General features: G+C 31.9%; 3 protein-coding genes across 5 annotated transcripts in view; 2 read left to right on the plus strand and 1 right to left on the minus strand.

Annotated features, from left to right (window-relative positions):
• The window catches only part of LOC144841591 (sterol regulatory element-binding protein cleavage-activating protein-like), a 64,595-nt gene extending 58,191 nt beyond the window's left edge, over positions 1-6,404 (minus strand). Inside the window, exon 1 of the mRNA XM_078698024.1 lies at positions 6,349-6,404. The gene's annotated coding sequence lies outside the window, so the exon portion shown is untranslated. The remainder of the gene's footprint in view (positions 1-6,348) is intronic.
• The window catches only part of LOC144841618 (uncharacterized), a 136,042-nt gene that overhangs the window by 58,690 nt on the left and 49,718 nt on the right, over positions 1-27,634 (plus strand). The gene's annotated exons all lie outside the window — the stretch shown is intronic.
• The window catches only part of LOC144841595 (rho GTPase-activating protein 18-like), a 40,794-nt gene continuing 17,458 nt past the window's right edge, over positions 4,299-27,634 (plus strand). The window contains exons 1-6 of one of the 3 annotated variants that reach the window (XM_078698033.1): positions 4,299-4,582; positions 10,303-10,448; positions 14,691-14,756; positions 15,081-15,298; positions 22,227-22,374; positions 27,415-27,527. In XM_078698033.1, coding sequence (XP_078554159.1) covers positions 4,536-4,582; positions 10,303-10,448; positions 14,691-14,756; positions 15,081-15,298; positions 22,227-22,374; positions 27,415-27,527 — 738 coding nt within the window. In that variant the 5' untranslated portion in view covers positions 4,299-4,535. Of the gene's footprint in view, positions 4,583-10,302; positions 10,449-11,661; positions 11,933-14,690; positions 14,757-15,080; positions 15,299-22,226; positions 22,375-27,414; positions 27,528-27,634 lie in introns of those variants that run through there. The other 2 variants (XM_078698032.1, XM_078698034.1) reach the window with 2 other exon arrangements.

Below are 27,634 nucleotides of genomic sequence, written 5' to 3' on the forward strand. Positions count from 1 at the left end.
TGGACACTGTTGTTAATCATGTGGACACTGTTTTTAATCATGTGAACACTGCTGTTAAACACGTGAACACTGTTGTTAATCATGTGGACATTGCTGTTAAACATGTGGACATTTATATGGAGGCTGTTGTTTCCATGGATTTTAACAGATGCAATCAGGAATGGGCGGTGGCTGCCTTAGTATTAGTATTTCCAAAACTTTGTTGCTCTGTATAACACAAAATCTTGTTATTTTATTCGACATACTTTATAGTATGTTTTTAAAATTAATTCTTTATATCAAATATGCTACATTTACTATATACTGTAGTTATCAGCTTTTTTTATTAGAGAAATAAGATAGATGAAATGTATGGTGAAAAAATGACTATGAAATGTATACAGTTGTGTACAATTCTTAGACGGGTCGTTTACAGTATGTTGCGCCCCGTGACTGCAGTAACATAGAAAAGAAGATGACTCTGACACTGTTATTGTTATATTCAGATAGTATTTAAGAAACATTTCCATTCTTTTAGGAAAAGCAGAATACACTATTTTTATATACTTATTTTATATATAGCATTTTATTGTCTAAATTACTATTGAATAAATATATTATTATTACTTATAGATTTATAATATTAAAACTGACATGATGTATGTCAATAAACGCATTGATTATATATAATTATGAAAGTTATAGCTGGTCATAACTTTGTCATAGATACAAATAAGTTTCCCTACAAAGTATCCACCAATTTGTGACCAAGCAATACAGTAGCCAGTCCAAAATGACCGTTGACTTCCAAACTGATCTTTTTAATAGATGGATCTGGAAATCGTCAATATGAAATTCAAAAACTTTTGCAAAAGGAAAAAGGTCTTTACAGTCTTTGCTATTGGAAATTCTGTCTCTGACTAAGAAAATTTAAAACAAAAAAACTACAGTAGTTTGTCAAGAAGGTGCTTACCTTAATGTAAGCACCTGATGAACTTTTGCAAACTAGTTTGCAGCAGTTTTTCGAAATTTGTGAACACTGGTCTTCTTACAATAGCAACCTTTGGAAATCTTTTTCTTGCCAAAGTAGGCTAGATCGAGTTTGGTCAAGTTTGCAAACTAAAGCGTGGTTCCCACTAGAACGCAACGACGTATCGACGCAAAGTCATGTATTGCATAATAAGAAGTGTGAACCGACGACGCAACAGTGCTGCAAATATCGCAGGTTTGATTTCACGCAGGCGGGGGCAAACACAATTATTGGACGGGCATTTTCTTCCGTTGCGTAGGTTGCGTTACGTTGCGTCGCTAGTGGGAACCAAGCTTTAAGTGTTATGTCTAGTGTTTACTAGCCTACTGTTATTTGCCAGTTATTATATCGATTCCAAAATGGAGAACTGTGTATATATATTTTAAACTAGTTTAAAAAACTAATAACCAGTTTAAAGCATTATGTACAGTGTCTTGTTTTATACAGTAGCAGCATGCATTTATAATTTCTTCAGTGGCTTTAAAGTATAACAAAATATTGTTGTATATTAAGCGTGGTTCTCACTAGAACGCGACGAATTGACGCAAAGTGATGTATTGCGTAATCACAAGTGGGAACCGACGACGCAACAGTGCTGCAAAAATCGCAGGTTTGGTTTTTACGCAGGCGGGGCAAACACAATTATTGGAAGGGCATTTTCTTACGTTGCGTAGGTTGCGTTACGTTGCGCCGTCGCTAGTGGGAACCAAGCTTTAACCCGTCCCATTCAATCTGGACAATAGCTGCGTTCACACACCGGGCCAAATTCTCATCGAGTCACAACTACCACCGATGTATCGCGTAATCAGTAACTATCTTTACCTCAGCTCTGTTAATTACTCCGATGTAATCTGATAACTCCGATACGTTTCAGAGTAACGAAGAAGAAATAACTTCCCATCGGGTTCAACATGTGTAGGCCTATCGAATGCTAAATTGGCGTATTCATGTGTTGAGCTACCACAAGATTGAAGTTAATGATTGGTTCCCACTAGAGACGCAACACAAGGACGTAACGCAACGTAAGTGAGTTGACCAATCACAAGCGATGGAATATTCAAACTGTCGCTTGTTATTGGTCAACACGCTTGCGTTGCGTTTACCACCTTGTTGCGACCTAAAGCGTGGTTCCCACTAGCGACGCAACGTAAGGCAATCTACGCAACGTAATAATTGTGTTTTCCCCCGCCTGCGTGAAACCAAACCTTTGCAGCACTATTGCGTCGTCAGTTCCCACTTGTGATTACGCAATACAGCACCTTGCGTCGATACTTCGCTGCGTTGCGTTCTAGTGGGAAGAACCACGCTTAATTAGTGGGAACCACGCTTAAAGGATAAGTTTTGAACAACGTTTTCTAATGATATTATATCGTATATAGGCCTACATCCCTCCGGTTTCAAACTATGGTTACCGGTAAAGTCCGATATAAAGACAAGACTCAATGTTTATTAAAACAATACAATCCACACACATAATATTGGTCTTATAAAATGTGTTTATGAAAAAAAAATGTATCGCCTAAAATTATTAATTTTATTCAGCGGACGCTGCCATTTTAAGGAAAGAGAAATATACATATTTTAAAAACTAATCCCTATTGTACACCCTAGGAGCACTGCTTTAGTCCCAAATGTGATCCTCTTACTGCAGAACCTATATATAGGCTGCCTTATTGTATTAACTGTAAAGAAACAATATTATCTAATCAGCCGATTTATTTGAAAGGATCTTTAATGACGCTGACAAAACGAAACCGGGCACGAAACCCATCATTATTGTATCTTCTGTTTTTATTGATTAATGCACTGTTTATAAATAACTAGAATTCAGTCTTGTTGTACTAATAATTCTGTACTACTAGGGCTAAAGTGATTTTTAGTAGGCCTGAATTTATTCAAGATTTCAACTCAAATTAAAATTCACAAAAAAAGTATTCGACCAAAAAACTTTCTTTTTTTCTCTAAATATATTCTGATAACCAAACGTTTTTGGCCGCTCATGTGTTTGGTTTTGCATCATCGAGTTGATTTTACTATATATTTCATTTTTATACTTAAAGAAAGTATTTGTCACGTGTACAGTAATAATTTGTATGACAGTAATTATATCTGTGTCCTTGTACCGTATATTTAGCCTATTTATTCAACTTAATGATATTGATCATAAATAATGAAAGTTTGGGGCAGAAACAAAAGAGGTTAATAAAACCCGTGCCGTATATACTGCATTTAAAATACTTGTACATACCCTCCTTTGCTGAATGTTTGTGATGTCAAGTTTGTTGGTAATCTGGACTCTTCTCATGAGTATAAATTTGTATGTATAGTAAGTTTGTTATGTTAATAAAGTGATTTTAAGATATCTTTTTATAATTGCCGAATATTATATATATACCATTATATTTTAGCTGAATAAATCTATTTTAATTAAATTTGTTGTTTACTTTTTTTTTTTGGAGATGATTCTCAAAAAAGCTACATATGGTTGATATTCACAAATTTCATAGATCTTCTGAGCCGAATCAGATAAAAAAACAATAGCCAGCTTGAAGCGCTGCCGCTCCGCTCTGCATTCGTACTGTCTAAAAATAGCTGCGCGTACACCAGTCTCCAGAGCTAGCTAGCAGCAGCAGCGACTCAATGCGCGTATCGCATACACACGCACATCCGGTGCGCTAATAATACTGGACGCGCTTCCGATTACTGGTGGGGTGAGGTCAATTGTAGCTCAAACTAAAAAAAAACACTCTGTAAAAAGAAGAAATCTTTAATAAAACAAGTTATTCATTATAGCCTATATAGGCCAATATAAATCAGTTGTTTTATGCAATACATGTGCATTTCACCATAGAGGGCAGAATACCAATCAGACGCATTGGATATTCCATTATTAAATTTTACCTACATATGATATTATTAAAAGATAAAATGATTGATACTTAAACTTAAAAAGCAATTTATAGACCTACAATTCAGTCTAGAATCTAAAAAAATGTATACAGAACACAATGAGTCATGTGTAGGAAATGAATAAACTTATTTAAAGATAATTACAATTTTATTTTTAAACATTTTTTATTATCTTTAATATATTATTAATAATACTATATAAATATTAAATCGACAATATGAAGTATAAAGTAAGTAAAAAATCATTGCTGAAAGAACGTCGGTAGTGTAGTTTGCAATTAAACTCTGGTGATTGATGTGGAATTAACTATCCATACAGAAATAATAACAGTAACAAATCAAATCACAAATGATGAGTCATGGACACGCCCCTATCTCTGCCTATTGTAAAAACACAGTAAACATGGCCGGTGTGATGACGATACAACCTACTGGTGGCGCTCTTTCCAATAATAGAACTTGCCTACCAGTGCTCAATCAGGCTATCGCCCTGCTAAAAATAGGTAGATATTGCTGGTTTTTCTCAGGGCTAGGACGACGGGCTTAGATGTTTTCTCGCCCTATTTTATAAATCCGTCCGGTTTTAAACATAACTGGAAAGGATAAATGCGGTATAATGCAAGCATCAGACACATTAGATGCTTCTCTTCATAACAGAAAACAGTAAGTTGTATTTACAACAATATATCAGTATAGGATACTACGATTTTAATCTTTCATGTTTGTTTATTTTTGTTGCTGCAGACGGTAGGTAGTTCAGTCGGCTTCGCGGACACCGGTTTCACGAACAATTTGAGCTCTGAGTGTCGTGGTATTATTAAATAAAAATTATGGTTTGATCCTTAAACTGTCTTTAAACTATTGATAAATTACGGGGGGTTTCTATAAAATTACTTTACCTTGATAAGCCTAAGGCCTACTTACTTCTACTAGTTAGTACTAATCAACTAAGTAGTTACATTAAGCACTGATTTTTTGTAACCATGTTAAAGGGCCAACTGAGACAAGTTTACTTTGAGGTTGGTCCTCATGTTATGCTTTGTATTATATTGGTATTGTATTTTTGATTGAAGAAATGTTTGTTGAATTTAATTTAAACATACAGAAAGTGTTCTAATATTATACCTAAAAGAAGTACCCCTTATCCAGAATTGTAAAGGTCAAAATATTAATCTGTCCATTCAATAGATAATCATGGGTTTATTTAATTTAAATATTGATAAGTTATCATGGAATGCGAAATTATCAATAGGCCTATTGGATTTCAATGTCCCATGATAGAAAATAAATAAATATTTAATTTTGAAGTCTTTAAAACATAGTTGAAGTTGATACTAGAATTCTCACTGCCTTAGTTTGTGATCAAGAAAGTAAAATACAACAAAATTACCTAATTCCTCTTTCTATGGTATTTGTTGATAATAATATAAAATATAAGAAATGAATCAAAATAAAAAAAAATGTATAACCCAATGTTTGCACCTTTCCCTTTAAATTTGTATTAAAATTAGTTGATCATTTCTATTTGTGAAGTACAGTGTACAGTCCAGTGGGTAATGATTGATTAATTGGTAATAAAGACTAGTTTAATAACATCCATTAAAGTAGGTTAGTCTCATCTTAATTAAAGCACAAAGTTGCAATTAATTTATTTAACATTAATTAAGCTCACTGGCCTCAATTACACTACATTAAAATCAAGAAAACAGAGACAAAATATATTAAAGCATTTTTGTATGCTTATGCGAGTGTAAAGTATAATCGAATGTCTTCTTTCAATAAATGAGTTTTTAATTTAAGTTGAGAATGATATTAAAACTCGTCATAAATCTGTACTGATGCATTAGTAACATGTCATTAACTAAATATTAAAAATTACAGTTACTTTGTGATTATCACCGTAAAATAATCTTACTTGACGGTTGAAGTTCATTAGGATAAAGTTTACATCATATTCTATGACTTGACTATTTTGTAGCTTGTACAGTACTGATAGTTAAAAAGGCTGATTACCGGAATTTTGTGTTCAAATAATAACTGATATAGTATGGAATTTCTCTCCCGCAAAAAAACAAACAAACTAAGCACAAACTACTGTACACTATATTAAAATGTCACCAAAGTTGTATAGTGTTGGCCTTTCATTGTGTTATATTGTATGCAATATAGAACTATATCCTTCTTTACATTACAGTACCTATTGCAAAGTTCAGATATTCTTCAATATTTTATTTTTAAATAGATGATCATATTTAGTAAAATCAAATTGAAAGAATCATTCAATTTTCCAATTATAATTTTCCTCTTCTACCCATCCCTCTCTTCCCCACCCCTTCTCTCACTCTTCACCACCCACTTCTCCATAAACAAATTCTATGCCTATTCGATAGCCTTTTTCCAAATTTGATAGGATGAGGTGTGACAATCACCTTTAGTATTTGTACCAGTCTATTGCCTCTACACAATTAAAAATCACACCTGCCCCATTTAGGAAGTTGATGAACAGTTATAAAATGACCTTTTCATGGTCTAGTGAACTGGTATGACATGCTTCTGAAACAGTATAATAATTAACAATCTAGGATAGGAGTATTATGATATAAACATATGGTGTTGTTACTCTTAGTGCTAAGTTTAGTCATGATTTAGTATATCATTAATAATAGATCTAATATGGTAATACACCTAATAATTTGTTTAAAAGTGTGAAAATGAAAAAAACTGGAAATGTCTGGAGAACTGAGTATATAGGTGGCATTCATTTTTACAGTCTATTATTAGTACAAAGTATACAGTAGAATGTTGAAGAATTTCCCTTCTTCATTCACAAAATAATATTAATATCATCATGAGATATGTTCCTTTTTTAGATCTGTAATTATTTTTGGAAATTGTTATTTTTATGTTTGTCCTTGTATTGATTATCATATATATCCTGTTATCTTTCAGTTGAATGGATTCCCAAGGAAGTTTAAGTTTTTATATCATCAGCAATTGTTTATGTTCATAATAATAAATACGTCATATTGTTCAGTTTTTCATTTGTTCTTTATTGAGGCCAGTTTAAACTAACCTGTATAGAAAGTTTAAACAAACTGAGACCTGCATGCATACAGTACAATATGAATATGACTAGGAAAGTAGAACGGTAAAAAATTATGGCCCAAACTATTTGAATGAGATGAAAAGGGAGAAAAAACAGTGATGAGATTGAAAGAATAATAACAAAATCAGGAATATCCGGAAACTTCTTTGTTTTCCTCTAATCTTCATTATCTTTCCCTCTACTTTAATCTCCATTTTCTTCTTCTAATCTCCATTTTCTTCCTCTTATCTCCATGTCTTCCATAATCTCCATTCTCTTCCTATAATCTCCATTTTCTTTCTATAATTTCCATTTTCTTCCTCTTATCTCCATTTTCTTCCTTTAATCTCGATTTCTTCCTAACATGTCACACAAAATTATGATTCTTTACCATTATTTTTAATTTACTTGTTTAAGTTCCGGAAAAAAAACAGTTTTATAGAACCATGGACCTATAAATTAATAGGTCCATGATTTAACTGAAAGAACTTAACCTTAGGACTACGTATCTTCCAATCTATTTACAGTACATCAAGTATTATGTTTTTTTTCTGAGCACAAACAAATCTTCTTTCAAACAATTGTGTGATGGCCTAAATTTCATTAAACCAAATAACAAACGTTTTTCATTAGCAATCATCATTTTAATCCAGACTTTTAATTTATAATTATAAATCTATATTTGCTTTCTTGAATGCTTGCATCATAACCATGGCAACTGTAAACATTGTTAAATTATTTCCTTTTGCGATTCATCATGATTATTGTATTTCAGCTTTTAAAGTACCACTTTCAAGTGTCTTTCTCCTGATTTTCAATCTGTATACTCTGTACTGAAGAGAATACATAGTTCTTTGTTTTCATTTCTTTTTGTTTTCGAATTTCATTTTTGAATTACTGTAGTACCATATGTAGTTTGTAGACAATTAACACTAGTCAACTGGATGTTCACGACCTATCCAGGTCGTGTTATCAGGCCAAATGTGGCGATTTACAAACTTGATGATGATTCATATCCATACTGTAGCATATAAACTAATTTTTTGTTTGTAGATGCAACAACAAAATTATATAAATTTTTATCGATTTAGAAAGGAATTATTATATATTATTAATATAAAATAGAAAATGTTACTGACAAAAAACAAAACCATCCTACACAGAGTAAAATAGTGGCATGTAAGAGGTAAAACTGAATAATGATAGATGCAGCTATTATTATCATCTTCTTAGTTTGATACAATCCCAACAATAGTCATTTCCAAGCCTGTAGCAAGGAATTGTACAATGGTTCATTCATTTTCTACAAAATGTAAAAATATAATTTCTATTCTACATTAGGCTAAAGCATATTTATTTTACCATACTTTTGCTGCACATTTCTAGTTTGAAAAAGAACCGCAACAATATATTAAATTGAACTTTATTATTATTACTAAAATGTACTCTACATGCTTCTACCCTGAGGGTGTGCAATCCAATATCCATAACCAATGTTCTCTAAAACTATCCTATATATCCATAACTATATTGGTACTGTTATACTGTAAGCAACTTTGCTGAAGTAAACAATCAGATCTGGCTTAATGTCAAGCCATTTTAATTGTTCCTGGTATATCAATTTATTTCTATTAGATGAAATTGCGTGGGAAGCAAGTAAGTTTGAATAAGCAATTTATTGTAAGTAGGTCTGATTCTTTTGTCTTAGTTCCTTTTTACTTAAATTTCATATTCATAAATAATTCTTCAAAGATATTAGTATTGACATATGGTAAGATATCATCCAGTAATCTATGTTTCTTTTATCAACTCAAGTAGCTGAGTTGTTATGGCAAGGGTGCTGCAAACTGTTATCGCGATAAAATCGGCACGGGTTCAAGTCTCTCTTTGACCATAGTTCTGATGTAAAACAAGTCTTCTCGAAAAAAGACTTTAATCTGGAGGTCCAATGTACACATTAAGCTCGTATGTACTATATAAAGAAGATTAGGGGTTACCCAATGTACTTACCGGTCCGTGTATTCGTTAAGGGCCCAATCAAATTTTTCTCAATATTGAGATTAAAAGATTTAAACAAACAAAACAAGTGTGTCACTTTACATTAAAATGTATCCAGTTTGCATGGCACTGGTAAAAAAATAAAAGTATATATAAAGTGTTGGTCCTCAGAAAAAAACAGGTGATGGTCATGTGCTAATGGGTACGGTAGGCCATGCACTGCTGGCTGCTATATAATTAGTCTATCAGAAAAAAAACTTTACCTACAGTAAGGAGAAGCACATGATCCAATTGTGTTCCCCTAAAAATACAAGATTATAGTTGTGTCAACATATTAATTGTAATACTTAATTCTGTGCATTTTATTCAGTTTTTGAGAATGTATTTCAATGAATTGAGAAAAAAGAAGGTATTTTGGGTGAAATCTGATTTTCTTGTCAACCAATTTATTACTTAGCATATTAAATCTATTAAAGATGATGTCATCAATTGCAATATTTTGTCAAATTCCACACAATAACCTCTATAATATTCAGAGTTCTACAGTACCAGGCATAGGAAGGATATGATATGAAATGGATTGATTGCTAAACAAATATAAGATCCAAACAACTACATTGAGGCTACAAAGGTTGTTTGGTTCAATAGGAATAATACTGTAATAAAAGAGTCTATAGTTAACCATTTTAGTATCATTGCAAAATGTACTCAAAAGGGTACTGTATATTCGTAGTTTACATTGTACAGTAGTCCCTCATTCAAATTAAAGGTGTTGAGTGCTTTAAGTACTGTACTTAATACTTTCTGTACTATGAATTATTACTCAAAGATGGTTATAGCATAACAATTGAAATGTTGAGATATTTTCAACCTTTCTTTATATTTTGGAAACACATGGTGTACCGCAATCCTGAATGTTTTTAGAGACATACACTGTAACACATACTTCTGCCAGCATTTGTAGATCTCACCAATTTTTAAAATGCTTTTCCTGAACGATGGGAGGGGAATTTATGGCTGTAACCCTCAGTCAAACATGCAACAATGTATTAAAAAGTTAGAATCATATACCTGTAGCCTGCTGTATCTACAGTATATACCTTTTATCTATGGGAAAATCTACATTTTATACCTGGTATTATCATAACATTTTATTATTTTTAGAAGTTTCAATTGCTTTCAGTTTTTTTATTTAAAAGAACTGTATAGTTTTCTTTTGTTTGCTTTTATGTTTAAAAGTTGTTCATAGCCAGATGAGGTTTTAGTTATAAATGTCTTGTTTTGTTATTTTTTCTTACAGATTATCTCCATTAGTTGATCGGCACAGCAAGACAAGCCAACAATTGGAGGTTTACTTCAAAGAACTTCAAGAAATACAACAAGAGACATCGCCAAGTAGAATTGAAAATGGATCTGAAGCTTTAGAAGATGAACATGCCCCTGAAGGTTAGTTTAGAATATCTTACTGAGCATGTGTTAAAACATCAGTATAACAAGCTCTTCTAAAAACTGGCATGAAAAAGTTTTCTGTAAGTGCAATAGAATTAAACTGAACGACCTGTGATACAAAATTAACCAATCAAATTGCAAGGATAGACAGATGTATTTATATATTTATTATACTACTTGCACACTTGCACTGATGAAGGGCTAATGTTGCCCGAAAGTTCTGCTAACTTTTCTGGCTGTTTTACTTTATTGTTTTGATTTAGCTTTTCGCTTTTTTTTTTGTATCTCCATTGAGATCCAGCCACTGATACCCACAGCATTGTCATTTTTTGCCTTTGGATTTATTATATACTACTGTTATATTTACATCTCCTATATATTAAAATATTCTTTTTCTCTATTAACCTTGCTGATGCAGAAACCTCATGCAATCTGATTAAGATAGCACCCTCTATTGCTGAAATATGAAGTTTGTATTAACCATATATTTTACATGTACATCTTGTACTGTAGGTCAAAGATTAACAATTTTACTGATAGAGAACACAGAAATGAATTATGTGCTGGTTGATTTCAACTGAGTGCATTGACTTGATCCTGAACCCACTTAAAAAATAAGTAGAATATAAACAAAATAGGCACATTTTTAATAAGGCCAACAATAATTTAGTTTTCAGCTAATGAAAATCCGAGTAATAAAATAAAGTTTAAGATTTGTCATAGATTGTGATAAATGCCGGTCTCGCTGTATTTAACAAACTGCTGGGTTGTTCCCGTTTGGAAATAGGTAATGAATGTCTAAAGTGTAAACCTGTACATTGCTTTCCTCTCACGAACAAAACACTTCGTACCCATACATTTAATACACTAACATTGACATAGATAATAATTCAGTTATAATTTTTTATTATACTAGTTGATAGGGTTCAACAACCAACACTTTATAGACATATTGTTCCAGTAGACAGTACCATTAGTGCGCTACCATCCTATTGTTTGGTACAACCCATTGTAAAATCACCTGAATGTGGGAAAATACAGCGTTGTTATTGTTTAATCAATCATATATAAATCAAAAACAGAATTTTAAAGTTTCTCAGATGAAGAAGGCAGTACCTGTCAAGCTGTGGCATATTATAATTGTAACCTTCTATTGTTGTTGAGTGATTTGCATAAGACTTGGATGCGCTATGCTGCTCCCTTTCTCTTGTATTTTAAATGACCTCCGTGATTTGATGATCTCATTGCACACATGAGTGAGGTTACAGTTAGAATAGCGTCCTTTTAACACAATTCAGTCAGTAGGACCAGATTCGGAAATTATAGTTTTAGTTAGTTTTATAGTAAAAATTAGTTCTAAAGTCATGAGGAATTGTATCCCAGAGCAGCAAGAGCCATGCTGAAAGAGGCCCATACACTGCTATGCTGCTGCTGTAGGCCTAGGAGTAAAACTCAATCAGGAATAGTCTATTTTACATTAGGTATGTAACTGATATCATATAGTACCAATAAGTTTGATTTTTTAATAAAAACTGTGTTTACTATTAAATGTTACAATATATTCTTGTAGCTTTTTGCTTGTTGATTGTTTTCATGGCGGATTTGTTTGTACTTTGTTTTCAATAAAGGATGAAATCTCTATGAAAGAATATTTACAGTATATAGTTATAATTTACAGTAGTTTGCATAGGAGTTTTTTTTCCCTCTTTTGAGGTGGCAGCCCACTTTTATTGCACATGATAAACAATGGATATTTAAATGATGTTACACAGTCTGAGGTTAAAAGATTATAGAAAATATTTTGATATTTGCATAGACGTGAAATTTGTTTGGTTGCCCATTTCTTTATTTAGAGAAATATTGAATGTTGTGATTCTTGCACACATTTTCTTTCTGAGAGTGTAGGCCTACTGTACGGTAGTATGGCCAGTGACAATATTTGACTGGATAGATGCAGTAGTACTTTAGTATATGTGGTTCTTTTTTTTAACCATATTTAGGTGATCATTTAGAATAAAATGATCACCTATTGTTATTGTACTTGCATTAAAATATTTTTCTTCTTTCTGTACACTTTTTGTGTAACAAATATCTCAAAAAGTTAAATGTCAATGATTACCAAAATTTCACAATGTCTTTCAAATACTGTAACTTAGTCCTAATAAGCTTTTCAGCGTGATCACTCATCCGTGACGTCATTTATACGCCATTTTGTGAAATCACATTATCAATCATATCTCCATAATTCATCATCACATATTATTGAAATTCACTACACGTAAACTTCAGGTCAAGGGTAAAAATATTAGCAAATAAAAACGCACGTGCACGTTGGGTCATGCGCGTGAAATCGCGCGTTAAAAATTAAAAAAGCTCAAAATTACGTTTTGATCAATTTAGAGCATGAATTAGGCCATTTGCGTGTTTTAAAAAATTACTGCGCAAAAAAACGTTTTTGCGCGTGCGTACATAGAAAGCGTAAAAAATACCAATTTTTTGTACAAATTGCATTCTACTCATCTTCCTTAGTACATTCACCAAATTTGAGTCCATTTCGACTTAAAATACTGCTATACGAGCAGGTTAAAAATGACAAAATGCGCACATTAATTGTACAAAAGTGCTAAAAATGGTAAAAAATAAGGCCTTTTTAAAATGAATATAACTCTTCAGAATGGAAGGTGACCCCCAATTTTTTTAACTTATTATGGAAGCCAATGAGTTGTAGATATAAGTGTATATACACATTAGACGTACAAAATGGTACAACGTCATCATTTGGCCACATGAATTTTAAAAATAGGGTTTTTACCTCTTTTGTCATAGACCACCATATTCAACAGAGCACAACTTGCTTATCTGTGATCGATTTTCTTTTAATTTTTAATATGTTCTACTTCAATCAATTATGTTACTCATGAGTTGCCAATATTTTCATTTTTAAACGTCATCACGTATTAAAATTTGAATAACGGTGGTTACGTAATTTCACCAACAACGTATATTTGAATAGCTTACAGCTCTTCTGAATTAAAGTTGACCTTGATGTTTGTAACTTATTATGAGAGCTGGTAAAATGTAGATATGAATTTATTTAAAAATTAGGCCTATCGGATGTTATAACGTTATCATATGGCCAGTTGAAGTTAAAAAGTAGTTTTTTCATCTTTTTCGTCAAAGTTATACACATTTTAAAGAGCGCGCACCGCGCTTCTACGTGCCAAATTTTCTTCCAATTGTTATATTTTATTGCTCAATTCATTATCTTTCGATATTGTTATCCACAAGTTTATTTTGATGATGTCATCAGTGCCAAAATATTAGAACATGATGTGTGTCCATAATTTCACCAATGCTACACTGTATATAGATATACAGTATATACTGTACATAATGTATATGGCATATAATAGGCACAACTCAGCACTATAAGCGTATAATAGGATGGCATACATCAACATTTTTCGATTGTATGTTAACGTACGTTCATGTTTAAAAAATATTAATGTCAATAAAATTATAAAAATGATCACCTATAATTCGTCAAAGTGACGAATTAAATTCTAGTTTTGTCTTGTTTTTTATCCATTGATAAAAGATGTGATACTTTCGCAAACACTATAACCTTGATTTGTGTCTAAGTACAAACTTTTGTATAGTATGGTTAATTGGCCTAGGTCATGGGAATAGAATACTCTACAAGTTGTTTTTGTTTACTACGTAATTTTCTTCACTGCATTAACTCTATACAATAGTTACTCACATACAGTATATACAATGAATGTCTAATTAAAACTATACTACATACCATTTAATTTTCTAAACCATTGGTTTCTCTAAGTGCTTAATTGTTTCTCCTGAGCTTTTACATCTTTAATAATTATATATTGTTTTCTCTTGAAATTAGTCTTTTTTTCAAATTTGAATGGCTTCTTCTTCATAGGCCACAAAATATGTTATTTTATTAATGTGGCATTTATTGAAGACAATTTTTACATTCTTGTTTTGCCATAAAACATAAAACAACAACTTTTGTTTACTTATTTTATTTTTGTCTTCCAACTTTAAAAAAAAAAAAGACAATGGAGAAATCGTTTACAAGAAATAAAATATAAAACTTTGATTTGTTTCTGTTAATGTTTGATTTTGATAAACAATTAGGTGTTTATAAAGAGCTACTTTCATTTTATTTGAGTTTGAATTGAAATTTACTTGTATTTTCTATTTGCTGCCCTCTAGATGGAGAACAAGAAGTCCATTGGCTAAAGGAAGCTGGCTTCCATCAACTTACACATAGATTTAAAGGTAATATTTATTTGTTTTCAATTTTTTTATTATAAATATTTGTATTATATATTTGTATAGATCATTAGTCATATCGTTTTCTTGTGTTTTTTTCCCATACCAATTAATTTTCATTGTTAGGTAACTGTATATCTATATCAAATTTGATCAGTTACTTAAGTCAAATTACATGTTTTATATCTTTTACCTCAAACATACATATTTTTTTCAAGTCAATAAACTTTTCTTTGGATATTTTATTTTCTATTACTTTATGATACAGGGAAATACACATTTTATTATATTACAAATTATAATAATACAATATAAATTTTTTTTATGCAGATGGTGATGAATGTGACGATGCAAGTTTACGAGAAGTAACGTCATCCTTGACACGGTCACAAGCCGAGGCTGTCAGGAGGAGAGTCGCCGTCCTCAATGAAACGATACGAATCAAAAGAGAGTCGATGGTTTTCGGCGGTGGATCCGGTCAAGCTGTGCCACCTACCTCAAATAGTGGTCGCAAGGATGTCAGGAATATCTTTCCAGACCATGGTGGAGTAAGTTAAGCTTTTGTTGTTTATATCGACGTACAACCTCTCATTTGAGACAGCCTTAATAGTCGGTTCCGGTCCGGTGCAGGCAAATCAAATCTATGTGAATGTTTCATTTTCACAACGCTCCATGCGGTTATGCGGCAATAGAGGCTCACTCGCTCCATGGTTCTGTTGGTAGAACAAGTCTTCTCAGATAAGGACTATAAACCGTAGGTCCAGTGTACACATCTTGCTTGTGTGCACTTTAAAGAACCTAGTACATCTTTCGGGATTTCACCTATAAAGTGGACAATTTCTGGTGAAACAAATAAGGGGCAATGTATGTTTTAATGACAGGCAGGCTGGTTCCTTCCCGCCCTTGCGTCTGCTCAGTTACAGTTACATAGCTCATACCAGCACTGCACAGAATTACTTTCTCTAGTGTTGCTTTAGATTGATTCCACCAAGTGCGGTTAGATAGATAATTTTGCTTTGTCTACTCAGACTGTCTTTTATTTCCTGTTGAATCTCAATAGTTGATGTCTTTGTTTTTACAATTTAATCCACTTTCCCACCTGTTCCGGCACGAACGCCAATGTTTCGTTTTCACGCGGCTACGCGCATATCGATTGAAAACGAAACATTAATGTTCGATTCGCCGGACTGTAACCATGCTGGAACAGGTGTGAAAGACCCTTAAGAAGGTGCTTTCCACATGTGTCTGTTGTGTGTGGTTCCAGAATAAACTTTAGTGTGCACCAGTGTTCATCAGATAAAAACGTTCATGTCTCAATGCAAATCAAACTGAACTGAAAATGTATATTAATTGGTATATAATTATATTTGTATAAAATGTGTTTTTCTCTCTTTTTTTTTCTTTTGCTATTATCTTTAATATATTCAACACATTCACATACTTAAACATTGAACTTGAAAATAAATACATTTCTTCTGTTAAACTGAGCATGATCAGAAAATTTGCAAGAAGTTCTTTTGTAGAGTATTTAAAAGTACATACTTCGGTTCAGTACATTTTGGTACTAACTTGATTATACTTATTTACAAGAAAAGAAATAGTGTGGTAATCTTAATAACAAATTAAATTAGCTGTAACGTCAATGTTGTGACGACAAAAACGAAATTGCCAGATCTACTGTAGCAACGTGACTTGCGCTGTACATTTGTGGGTTCCATGTCCCATTCATAGTATTGAATCATAACAGGAAGGCATGTGTATTGTTCAAGTACAAATAAAGGATGTGATGTATGCACTATTTCGTTATCAATTCACCTAAAGGCTCTTTAATGTAACTGTACTATCCTAAAGCTCTGTCTACACTATCAAACTAGTTTCACAAAAAAATGTGCCCAACTATGGTAGTGATATACCCAAATAAGGTAGTGATATGCCCAAATAAGGTAGTGATATGAAATCATCACCCTTCTAATAATACTATTGTTTACATTTACAACCATATTTTGTAATAGTGACAGAAATTGTACTCTGATAATTTATGCAAATTTGTTTTTTATAATAGAAAATTATATACTATAAGTCAACAGAATAGTTATTGGTCAGATATTTTGAACTCTCTGACATAAATTGTACTCTATACTACAGTATGCATTGCAAACAAATACGCAAATAAATCTCGGGTGGGACCCGAACCATAACCCATAACCTCCAGATCATTACTTACACATTTGTTCACAAGTGTTCTCAATCAAGTACAAAATACAATTTATATCAAAGTATGGCAAAACATCTGATCAATTAACAGTGGTGTATTTCCGGGGAAAAGGCCTCTAGTTTAGCACCCCTAGGGAGCTCTCTAACATGGGGATTTAATGTGTTTGGGTTTTTTCTACTGTTCCGGGGTCCCCTTAAGCTCTGGTTTAGCCAATGAGCGCTTTTGTAGCCCAGAACAGTTATTTCCACTGTACATATGAATACACTATTCGCTATACTCTAATCAAATTTTTAAATATAATTATGTAAGAGTATAATCCTTTCTTTGCATTTAATTAAAAAAATTATGGTTGAATAAAATTGAATAGCTAGTACTTAGATCATATTGCTTAAAATTTACTATAATTTGGGCGAGCTTATATTTGGAGGATTTATATAATCACATCATTATTATTTATTTATTCTCCCCTATGGGAATAAAGTGCTCCTGGACAAATGATGCCAGATATAGATTGTTTTAGAATTTATGTGTTTACAAGCAAGCATACGTGTGTAAGGATTTCCTTGTCTGATACAATCGTTAATTGTACCTGGCTTGAACTCTAAACTCATCATCACCATTATCAACCGCTAAACCAGGATCTATAGATGGCGAGTTTTATTCTGTGTAACTCATATCATTAGTGTAAACCATGTGTTGAATAGAGACATCAAAACGTAGTACATCTTAGAGATATCTGTTTTAAAATGTGGGAGCACACAAATGTTAAATCTGTCATCTCGGCACTATGTCCATGTCTAGCCCGATCGGGAAGAGTAAGTCTATTTTAAATGTTGTTTTCGTTGTTTTCAAGCTTGATGATAAACCTTGTAATCTATGTGTATTAGCTCATTGTTCATTATGGTTTTATTTTATATCATCATGTTGTCAGAATGATCAAAATAATAGGTCAAAATTGGTTATAATAAAACTAGCTATTTTATTTAATATTTCAAATATTTTACTTCAATTTTAATACATTTATTGTGTAAATCAAATTTTATATTGTATTTTTATGGCAATCCTGTATTGGTGTTTTTAGAGTCTTTGATCAATTTATAAATAAAATAAATAAATAAAAATAATAAATACTACCAATTTAAAACCAATTTAGTAAGTTTTATATAGCAGATTTGGTTTGTTAGAGTCACTAATGTTATATTATATTTTGTATTTAGTCATCAAGATGTTGTTTTTGTTTTTTTTTTTGGTTTCTTATTTGAGTCACTATGTTAGCATGTTTTCCGTTGAGAGTCTAGATAGTCTATATCGTGCCTAGCTTACCTGTATACATTTTAATAATCAACTAACACTCAAAGCGCTCTGATCTTTAAGAAATAGCGCTATATTAATGTTGCATTATATATGTTATATTTTGTATTCATCAAGGTAAATGATTGGGTTTTACTTAGGACCGTCTCCTCCTATAGTTTTCTTCCTTGATTTCAGATATCATTTTTCTAGAGTAAAGCTCCACAATTACCTCTAAATTTGAATTATTTTCATGCTAGACTTATACCAAGATTACACCAATTGTTGCATATTTATGTCTTGTCTTATTGTATTTTTGTGAAGGTCCATAAATGATCAGCTTCGGCTGGATGGACCAAAAAAAATGGATGGATAAAATATTGTTGAAAAAAAATTAAATTAAACAAAAACAAATCTACTAATGTTTTGATCATTTAATATAAATCCACCAAACATTAAATATTGTTTTTTACTATATATATTTAATGTTAAATGTTCTAGTGTGTGACTATTTGCAGTAACCAGCAAAGTTGATATAATGTTGGACATATTGGAATTTAAATAAATAAAATTCTTAAAATTGTATGTAATGAAAAAAAAATTGTTATGTTGTTATGTACAGTATCTTGCTTATTTCTTAACAAAATAATATGTACAGGTGCTATGACGTACATCTTACTATTAAAGATGAAAAAACAACATCTTTTTCAGATAAACATAGTTTGTTTGTTACACTATGACGTAGAACATTGCACATTATGATGAAAAGACATCCTTTTTTAAATAACTAGTATGTTTATTACACTTTGACGTAGTACATTATGCTATAGGCATGTACAACGACAGGATATCAAATAATTTGAAGGGTATTATAAACTGCAGTTTTAACCAGCATTGAACCTCAGGTCTTGTATATTGAATAATGACTTGTTTTTATCTCTTATATCAGAATGTATCTATTATTAGTGGGTGATAAATTGGGTGATCATTTTTCCTATCACATATTAAATACAATAGAACTCCTCTTTTGGGACTTTACTTAAAGGAGATACCACTATTATTAAGGGGACACTTTTCCGTGAAACAAATGAGGGACAATATGTATTTAACACTATGAAAACTCTCATTCAGTGGACACCCCTATTGAAGGAACAACTTTTATATTACCTAGGTTTTTTTTAGCAATGCAATATATTCAATATTTGTAATGTTTTTTTGTGTAATAGCTAGAACTGTTTGATCTTAAAATTTGTTTTTCTTCATCAACTAAAATAATTTTCTCCTCAATTAAGATTTTAATTGATTGTTTATATATTGCTGGACAGTGCTGTTATTGACAGCTTTTTGTATCATTACAGAATAATGATTTACAAGGGAAACTCACTGTTTAGCAGGCAAAGTTGTATGGATAGCACGTTCATATGTCGTCCGTAATTAAGCCTAATCCCAGAAAAATTATGAAGGCTCACATTTCATTAAATTAGCTAAAAGATTTGACGGAGAATTCAATACTTCATTGCAAAGTGAAAATACAAACTATCTATCATTGTGTTAAATATTTCATTTATTTAACCATATAGTTATACTACATTGTTTAAAATATTTATACTAACAGGATAACCACTATCAAAGGGACGTAACATAATGTCCACAGAATATTATGGTGTCTCAACAAATATGGAGTTTTATTTACTAATTTCTTTATTTTTTATAATATACAGATAGTGATATAGCAAATTTTACTGTTTTACGAATGTTTTGAATGTGAATTAGATCACCTACTTAGAAGCATACTTTAAAATTGTGTACTTCAATTTCATTAACATTCCAATGCTCTCCTCCACTTCTTGTCATTTCCCCTCCCCTCCCCACTCAAATGTGTATTTAGTATTTAAAGCCTTGTAACTATATTCTTTTAAAATAATATATAAAGGTCAATAAACTTTGGTTTTTTTAGATAATAATAGGTGAGTGATAGTTAAGCTAAAACTTGATTTATTTTAAAACGCTGGATTTAAGATAATCGTTACTATTTTGAGACATTTTCAAAGAAGTTCAGATTAAGTTCATTGCCATATACTGGAGTTATTCCTATGAAAGCAAAGATATTACCACCGACTTTTATGCTGTTTATATTTAGTTTAGATCTTTTAGTTTGATTATTGTACAAGTCTTCAGAGTATAAACCATTGCTTTTCTTCTAGCTGTTTCTGGATTACTGTCACTTTCTAAGAATATTTTAAACAATTCAATGACAGACATTTAAACAAAATGAGAATGACATGTTCAAGTTTATTTGAATGTTGTTTTTGAAAAACAAAAACACCATTCGAGTTGAGCGAACGAACAATAAACTTAAGTGTATACCATATACCATACTATACTGAGAATTTAAGATAGATTTGGGTTCTGTCAACGAGACAATGTATTAGGCCTGTATATATTTACAGTACATCACATGAAAATATGAAGTGGGCTTATACCTGAACCAGTATGGTGTACAGTATGTAATTGTATTATGCTATCAAGAGGATACATTCTAAGACTCTCTCATCTTCTCCTCTTCTTCCATCTGGACACTATTGAGTAAAAAGTGCGATTTATAAAGTACTACTCCTCCCTTATTCGTTGTAGTATTGAGCTGGGCTTTGGCATGAATAGTGCAAAATAAAAAAAGATTGTCTCTTATACTCTGTTATAATATACTCTGTTATAATAGACAGTTACTTCTTAACCTTTTTGATTTCTCCATTATTTTAATTAAATCTTTTTAATATCCCATTAATTAGTACTAAGTCCTTGTTTTAATAAGGATAAGCTTATTTATAATCACCTTCATTTCCTGGAACTTGTCATAGACTGTGAATGATCTAGAGAAGTTCCATTCAAGGTGTCATATCACAGAGTGTGTGTGAACTCAAAGTGGAATCAAGTAGTCTTTATTGACGTACAGTACTCCATTTACACCAGTGAATCTATGAAAAAACAAAACCTAAACATGATAAATCACAACTAATATATTAACCAATACCAAGAATCCACTCCCTCCGAAAAGTCAGGGCAGATCATAGCCACCAGTATGGTTGGTAAGGTTTCAACCTGACCACTTTTTTTACAGAGGCTTTTGACAACACAGTTAATTGGCTTGAACAGAGATTGTTCTCTTTTCTTGCAAAACTGGTTTCTTGGTTACTGTAAATCCCTTTCAAACACTAAAAGTACCTCTTTTTTGCAAACGAAAACATTTCTTTGATTGAGAATAACTTGTTGCCTATACCACAAAAAAAAAAACAAATCCATATTTAAACTCTCTCTTTTTCTAAAACCTTGTATACACTATATTAATAGATTTATCAACTTAAAACTCCAATTTGGCCCTAAGGATCCAGCCTTGCAAATTATCAGTTTGAAACCAATCACAATCATGAGTAATACCTATATCTTCTACTGTATGTTTAGAAGTTAATTGGCCTCTATGTCTGAAGCTCTAGGCTAGGACATACCTCCAAAATTGAATTCACCAACTGGTGGCTAGCTGTATTCACGAGATATTTTCTCTAAATACTAAGTGTTTCACTTAAGTTAAAGTATTTTATCTTCTACTGTATGTGTAGAAGTTAATTGGCCTCTGTGTCTAAAGCTCTAGGCTAGGACATACCTCCAAAATCTTTTCCAAATTGAATTCACCAACTGGTGCCTAGCCGTATTCACCAGATATTTTCCTTAAATACTAAGTGTTTCACTTAAGTTAAAGTATTTTTCTTAAATTGTATTCTTTTAGATAGGAGATTTATTAAGTTTGAATGGCCACAGGACAGGACACAGGAAACTGAATATTGTGTCAGGCACACAGGTGCATTGTTTTCAGAGAAGCCTACTATTAAACTTTGTTTGTTGGGGCATGTAGGTACTATGATAGGTGCTAGAGAAAAAAGTTAACAATAATTTTTTATTTGTATGTTTTCTTACAGTATGTACCGGTGCCAGTGTCAGATTCTAACCCAACCAATTCCAACCAACACAGTTGGCGGAGTGATAGCAACGACAGCAGTAGAAGGGCACTTTCAAAGAGTCGAGATTCCAAAGGTGTACCAGGGCTTAGTGAAGGAGGAGCCACCGGTAAGATATATACCATAGAAATGTACAATTTACAGAGCCCTGGGTTCAAACCCTGTCTGATTCCAAAAACGATATAGCATGTTAATAGTTAACCAGACTACTGTAGCATATGACAGGCATGGTTCCAAGACCTGTACTGTATTGCTAGAATCCCCGGCAGGATGCTTTACAGTACTCTTACTTCGTCCTTCGGTTGGAATTGTAAAGCTGTTGGTCGACGTGTATACAAGCAATGCTTGCATGATAAAAAAATGGTACAGTATTTGAAATCATATGTACATCCCTAATATGTTGTAAAAATATGGTCCTCGGTCAAGTTGTCCTTTAAAGGATCCACTCACTGTGTGCTGATTACAGTAGCTATGGGTCCGTAAAGGGCCTACTATCTAAAGTTTCCTTAACTACACTAATGATGAATAACGGATACACTAATATGCATCTACACAACCTACTCTTCTTATCCTAGTGATGTATATTGATTAAATATTTAGTTTGAAATTATGATTATATCGTTTTCTTTGAAAAACATGATTAATCTAAAGGTTATACCGTCATAAACTACGATTTCAACTGTTACACTAATATGACATTTATTTTGTTTGTTGACCTCATTGGCAAGGGTACGATGACATGTGCCAAGTCAAGCATGCAATCCCCAGGGACCTGTACATGATCAAAGCACTCTCTTTTAACTACCCCGCCTGAGAGAGTGTTAACATTGCATTAATCATAGTGTACGATCCTTTATACAAATTATCTTTTTTAATCAATTACTTCTGATTACTAAAAGTGGGAAAAAAATCAACAGGCCTTAAAATTGCGACTATGTTTCATGTACTTTTGGAGACAGTTTCTGAATCTGTCTGTTGAAAATCGGTTTTATAATTTATACCTTATGGCTTAAAGTATGATTGAGCAATTTTAATTAAAACACAACTTGGTGATATCCTTACTGCATTATCTTGAATGATATTAATCGAAGCTGAACTGCAGTGCAATGCTCTAGATATATTTGGAGTAGTTTGTACATCTGCAGCTGATGTTTACTTAAAATTAATGAATCTATTTTTTTCTGTTCTCAATTATAAATATAGGTTATAGAGTTAATTGCAGTCTCTATTTAAAAATATGATTTAATTTATTAAACAAAGATAATATTATTAAAGAAACTTGTTTTCCATATGAATACATTATTAAGTCCCAGTTTTTGGTGGGTGGGTGGGGTGCCTGGGAGAGTATATTTGGCAAAAATTGGAGGGAAGGCGGTGGTTTATAATTCTAAACTGCATTAACAATGGGTTTAAAATTGATTACAAGCAATTGAACACAAACTGGATAGAAAAAGGATAATAAAAAAAAAAGGGATCCTCAGCAGGAACTGAACCATGGATCTCAACTGCGTAAGGCTGGATATATAACATTACATCAAACTCACATTCACAAGGTTTTTAGTGCTAATTTAGCCTAATCACACTCAGAACTAGGGCACAAAAATAAAACAAAATTTGGGGGAAATCATATGTAGGGGAATTATACTTCAGATGCACTCTCGGACTGTCCTATAAGTTATATTTATATGCATTACCGTATTCTTATTTTTAATTTTTTATTCTTAATTATTAATTATGTACGGATGTGGTCAATCTGTCAAGAGTTTGCTCATGATTTCTGGCAACCTTTTGAACTCTCTTTTTTTGCAAAATTCAAGACATTTTATTGGTCCATTTAGATTCATTTTGCTTGGCATAACATTTAGAGTGTGTAAATTAAACTATAATGGTAATTTTATAATTAAGTAATTAAAGGACAATGGTATGACCAGTGTGACGAAGATGTCACAAATGAATTATGATATAAAAATAGCTACACTTTTTTTAGGTTAAATTATAATGACAAATCTGTGTTTTAACAAGCAAAAAATTAGGGGAAATAATTTAGATTTACTTTACTTTGTGAGACAAGATAGTAGGATCAGAAGAGGCATTTCATTCCTCTTTGTTTTATTAAAAGAATCCTGGTTAATTTGCTAAAAGTCTATTTCGTGCCTAGCTTACCTGGATAAACTGACAATAGCCCTTTCTCCTCAAAGAGCAAGATATAACTCAAAAAATAGAAATTTTCATTGAACACCCCTCTCCACAAATGGTATAGTCCATAAACTGTTTCATCAGGTGGGAGCCTCCTTACAAACCACCAGCATCATTTCTTTTTGAGACATGAAAGAGTAAATGTCTTCAAGAGAGTTTGTGTATTTAAACAATAAATTGAATTACTCTCTAAAAAAAGTATTAATTATGAATATAATCCAAGGTAAACAAATACAATTTGTTTATCAGAGTTGTTTTGAATTGAGATTTTGAGTTATAGGTGATCCAGTGAGGATTAAATGTTGAATATGTTATGGATGATTGCTCTTACATTGCTGGGAATTGCTAAACCTTAAATGCTTCATTAAATTTCCCACTCGATTTTACTAGTTACGCAGTTTACGTTTTAATTTTTATTTCCCTTTTTCCACATACCTACCTTTCTTTTACAATCATCATTATCTTAGACGCTAATCGTTGTTAGACATTGTGATTGTGATCGCCGCTCAGTACGTTTTTGAGCAAGCATGTGTAAATAGGTCCACATGTGAAAAGTTACAATAATCTTAAAAAATATAGGCCTATACTGAGGTTCAATAACATTGCCATACAGGTGAATATAAGACAGTGTACATTGAGGATTAGTGTAGGATTTACTATGGATTATTACTCTCCCATTCTGGGAATTTGCCGACCTTAAATGTTTCATCAAATTTCCCACTCAATTTACTGGTTATGACCGTTATTACACTAGCAAAATGCTAGGCATATAATACCATGGAGTAAATCTACACAGCTACAGTACAATTGAATAGTTATGTAATTTTTTTCATGCAAATATCTACCCTACGGTACATGCTAAATAAAATATTTATTTAATTAAAGCATAACAAACATTGTGAGATAACAATTTCATATTAAAACAAAAAAATTTTTAATTGAGCCAGGTAATACCAAATATTCTGTCAAGATACATATTTTTTTGATACAAAATTAATATTACAATTTTAGTTATATTAGGCCTACTGATAATACTGTATCATATCATCTCGTTGAAAGTGACATACAATTCTATTGTTAATATGTCTACTCTCTATGATGTCATGCAAACCAATACAATCCATCATTACTGTAGATACAGTGGAACTTTGGGACACCCCTTATTCAGGAGTATGTCCATTATTCAGGGGACACCCCTATTTGGGACACTTTCCTGTGAAATGAATCAGTAGCAATATGTTGACACTACAGCCAATCCTATTCAAGGGACACCCTTATAAAGGACACTTTTCCTGTGAAAGGAATCGGTAACAATATGTTAAAACTACGGCCAACACCTATTGAGGGGACACACTACAAAACAAGGAAGGAAAATTATGAAGTTTCGTAACATCTGGGCTGTTGGATAAGTAGGTTAGTCATCGGAATATGTGTTCATGGACTTTACTGTAAGATGTCCTGTCTGTTAGTAAACAGGTCAATAACCGTTGAACTTGATTTAAGTAATCAATAAAAACTGTAATAATTGATGTGTTAATTTTCCTGTAGGTATCTGTTTTCAAATTTAATTCAATTTTTTTTCCCGGATAAATAATATTTAGATAAATTGATCTGTTAAACTTATTTTCCAACTAAAGCTTAGTTTCCACTGAAGTATGTAGAATGTGAGTAATTTGACCAATGATTGGTTAAATAACCTGCGTTTCACATGCACATCTTTGCATTTCGTCCTAGTGGGAACTGTGGGTTGTTTTACTTTAGTATCAAAGTATTTTTTCTTTTATTTGTCAGCCCACCATATGTTTTTGCAGACAAGTTTCAATATAAAAAAGATAAAGTGATTTTAACTCAAAATTCAAAATACAATATTTAGTATAATATTCATACATTTAATCCACTATTTTTTATCATATGGTAACCATTGAATTATTATTTTAATATTTATTTGTGGTTATGAGAATGGTTGGTAGTATTTTATATCTGTCTTATGTGATAACACTTTCAGTATTACAGTAGGCCTACTGATTTTCAAAGTGGACTTTATACTGTTTTGCAATAATGTGAAATGTGAATTTGGTCATATCTAAAAAAGGAAAGTTCCGCAAAGACTAATACTACTAGTTGGACTTAATCAATCATCTTGCTTACAGGGGGAACTTAACATATAGACCACGACGATGAAAATCATTTTGTTACAATAGTGTATGAGTATAAAACTGTTATGATTTAGTAGTCTACGTATAAATTAATTAACATAATTGTTGTTTCAAAATTGACCCTTAAGAAAACTTAATCAACGCAAAGTTAAGTTAATTTACACACTTCACAACAGGGTAATCTGGACAATTAGAGTTTCCTTATACATTTAACGTGACATAGACGATCACTTCCTCTAAAATCATCCTGGTAGAAGTCAGTGACAACCGCAGTGCTTGAAGATCAGTTTGATAGTGACTCAGCCTACGGTTATTTAGGCCTGGCTATATCTACCAAGATATTGCTACTGCTCACATGGATGTTTGACTCGTAGCTAGTAACACATAACGAATATGAGCTGTCTTAATTCTTGAATATTGGACTTTTAAATGAATTTTTTTTGTTCATTTCTTTTCATGGATATTTAATATTGGACTTGACTGCTGATCAATTTTTTCATAATTTGGATTTTAACAATTTTTTTAGTAGGTAAAATATTTATTTAACGATGATTTGTTGATATAGTTTGCGGTATTGTTTTTTATTTTAATAAATATTTGTTTTTTTTAAATAGATAATTCATCTCTTTTTTATTTTGTTTTTATTTTAAATTTTTTTTTTTTTGTATATTTTTTTTTAAATTCCATTGTTTTTTTCTTTCAATTTGATACCTGAATCTGGATTTTTTTTTTTACCAAATGTTGTGTTCAAGGCTGTTGGTCACATTTTGTAATGATGATATTATTTCTTTTTCCAGGAGTAGAAGTTTTAAGCATTACCAATACACAACCAGTGCAAGTACCAAGTGCAAAAGACGAGGAGGGTGCATCTAAAGACGATACCCGCTCATCAACACCAGATTCAATATTGGTAAGCATAAGCATGGTAGTGATATGCCTAAATATGGTAGTGATGTGCCCATATATGGACATGAGGATGTCATCTCTACCATATTTGGGCATAGCACTAACATATTT

This window comes from Antedon bifida, chromosome 4, assembly GCF_963402885.1.
Source record: "Antedon bifida chromosome 4, ecAntBifi1.1, whole genome shotgun sequence".
In the NCBI taxonomy this organism is placed as follows: domain Eukaryota; kingdom Metazoa; phylum Echinodermata; class Crinoidea; order Comatulida; family Antedonidae; genus Antedon; species Antedon bifida.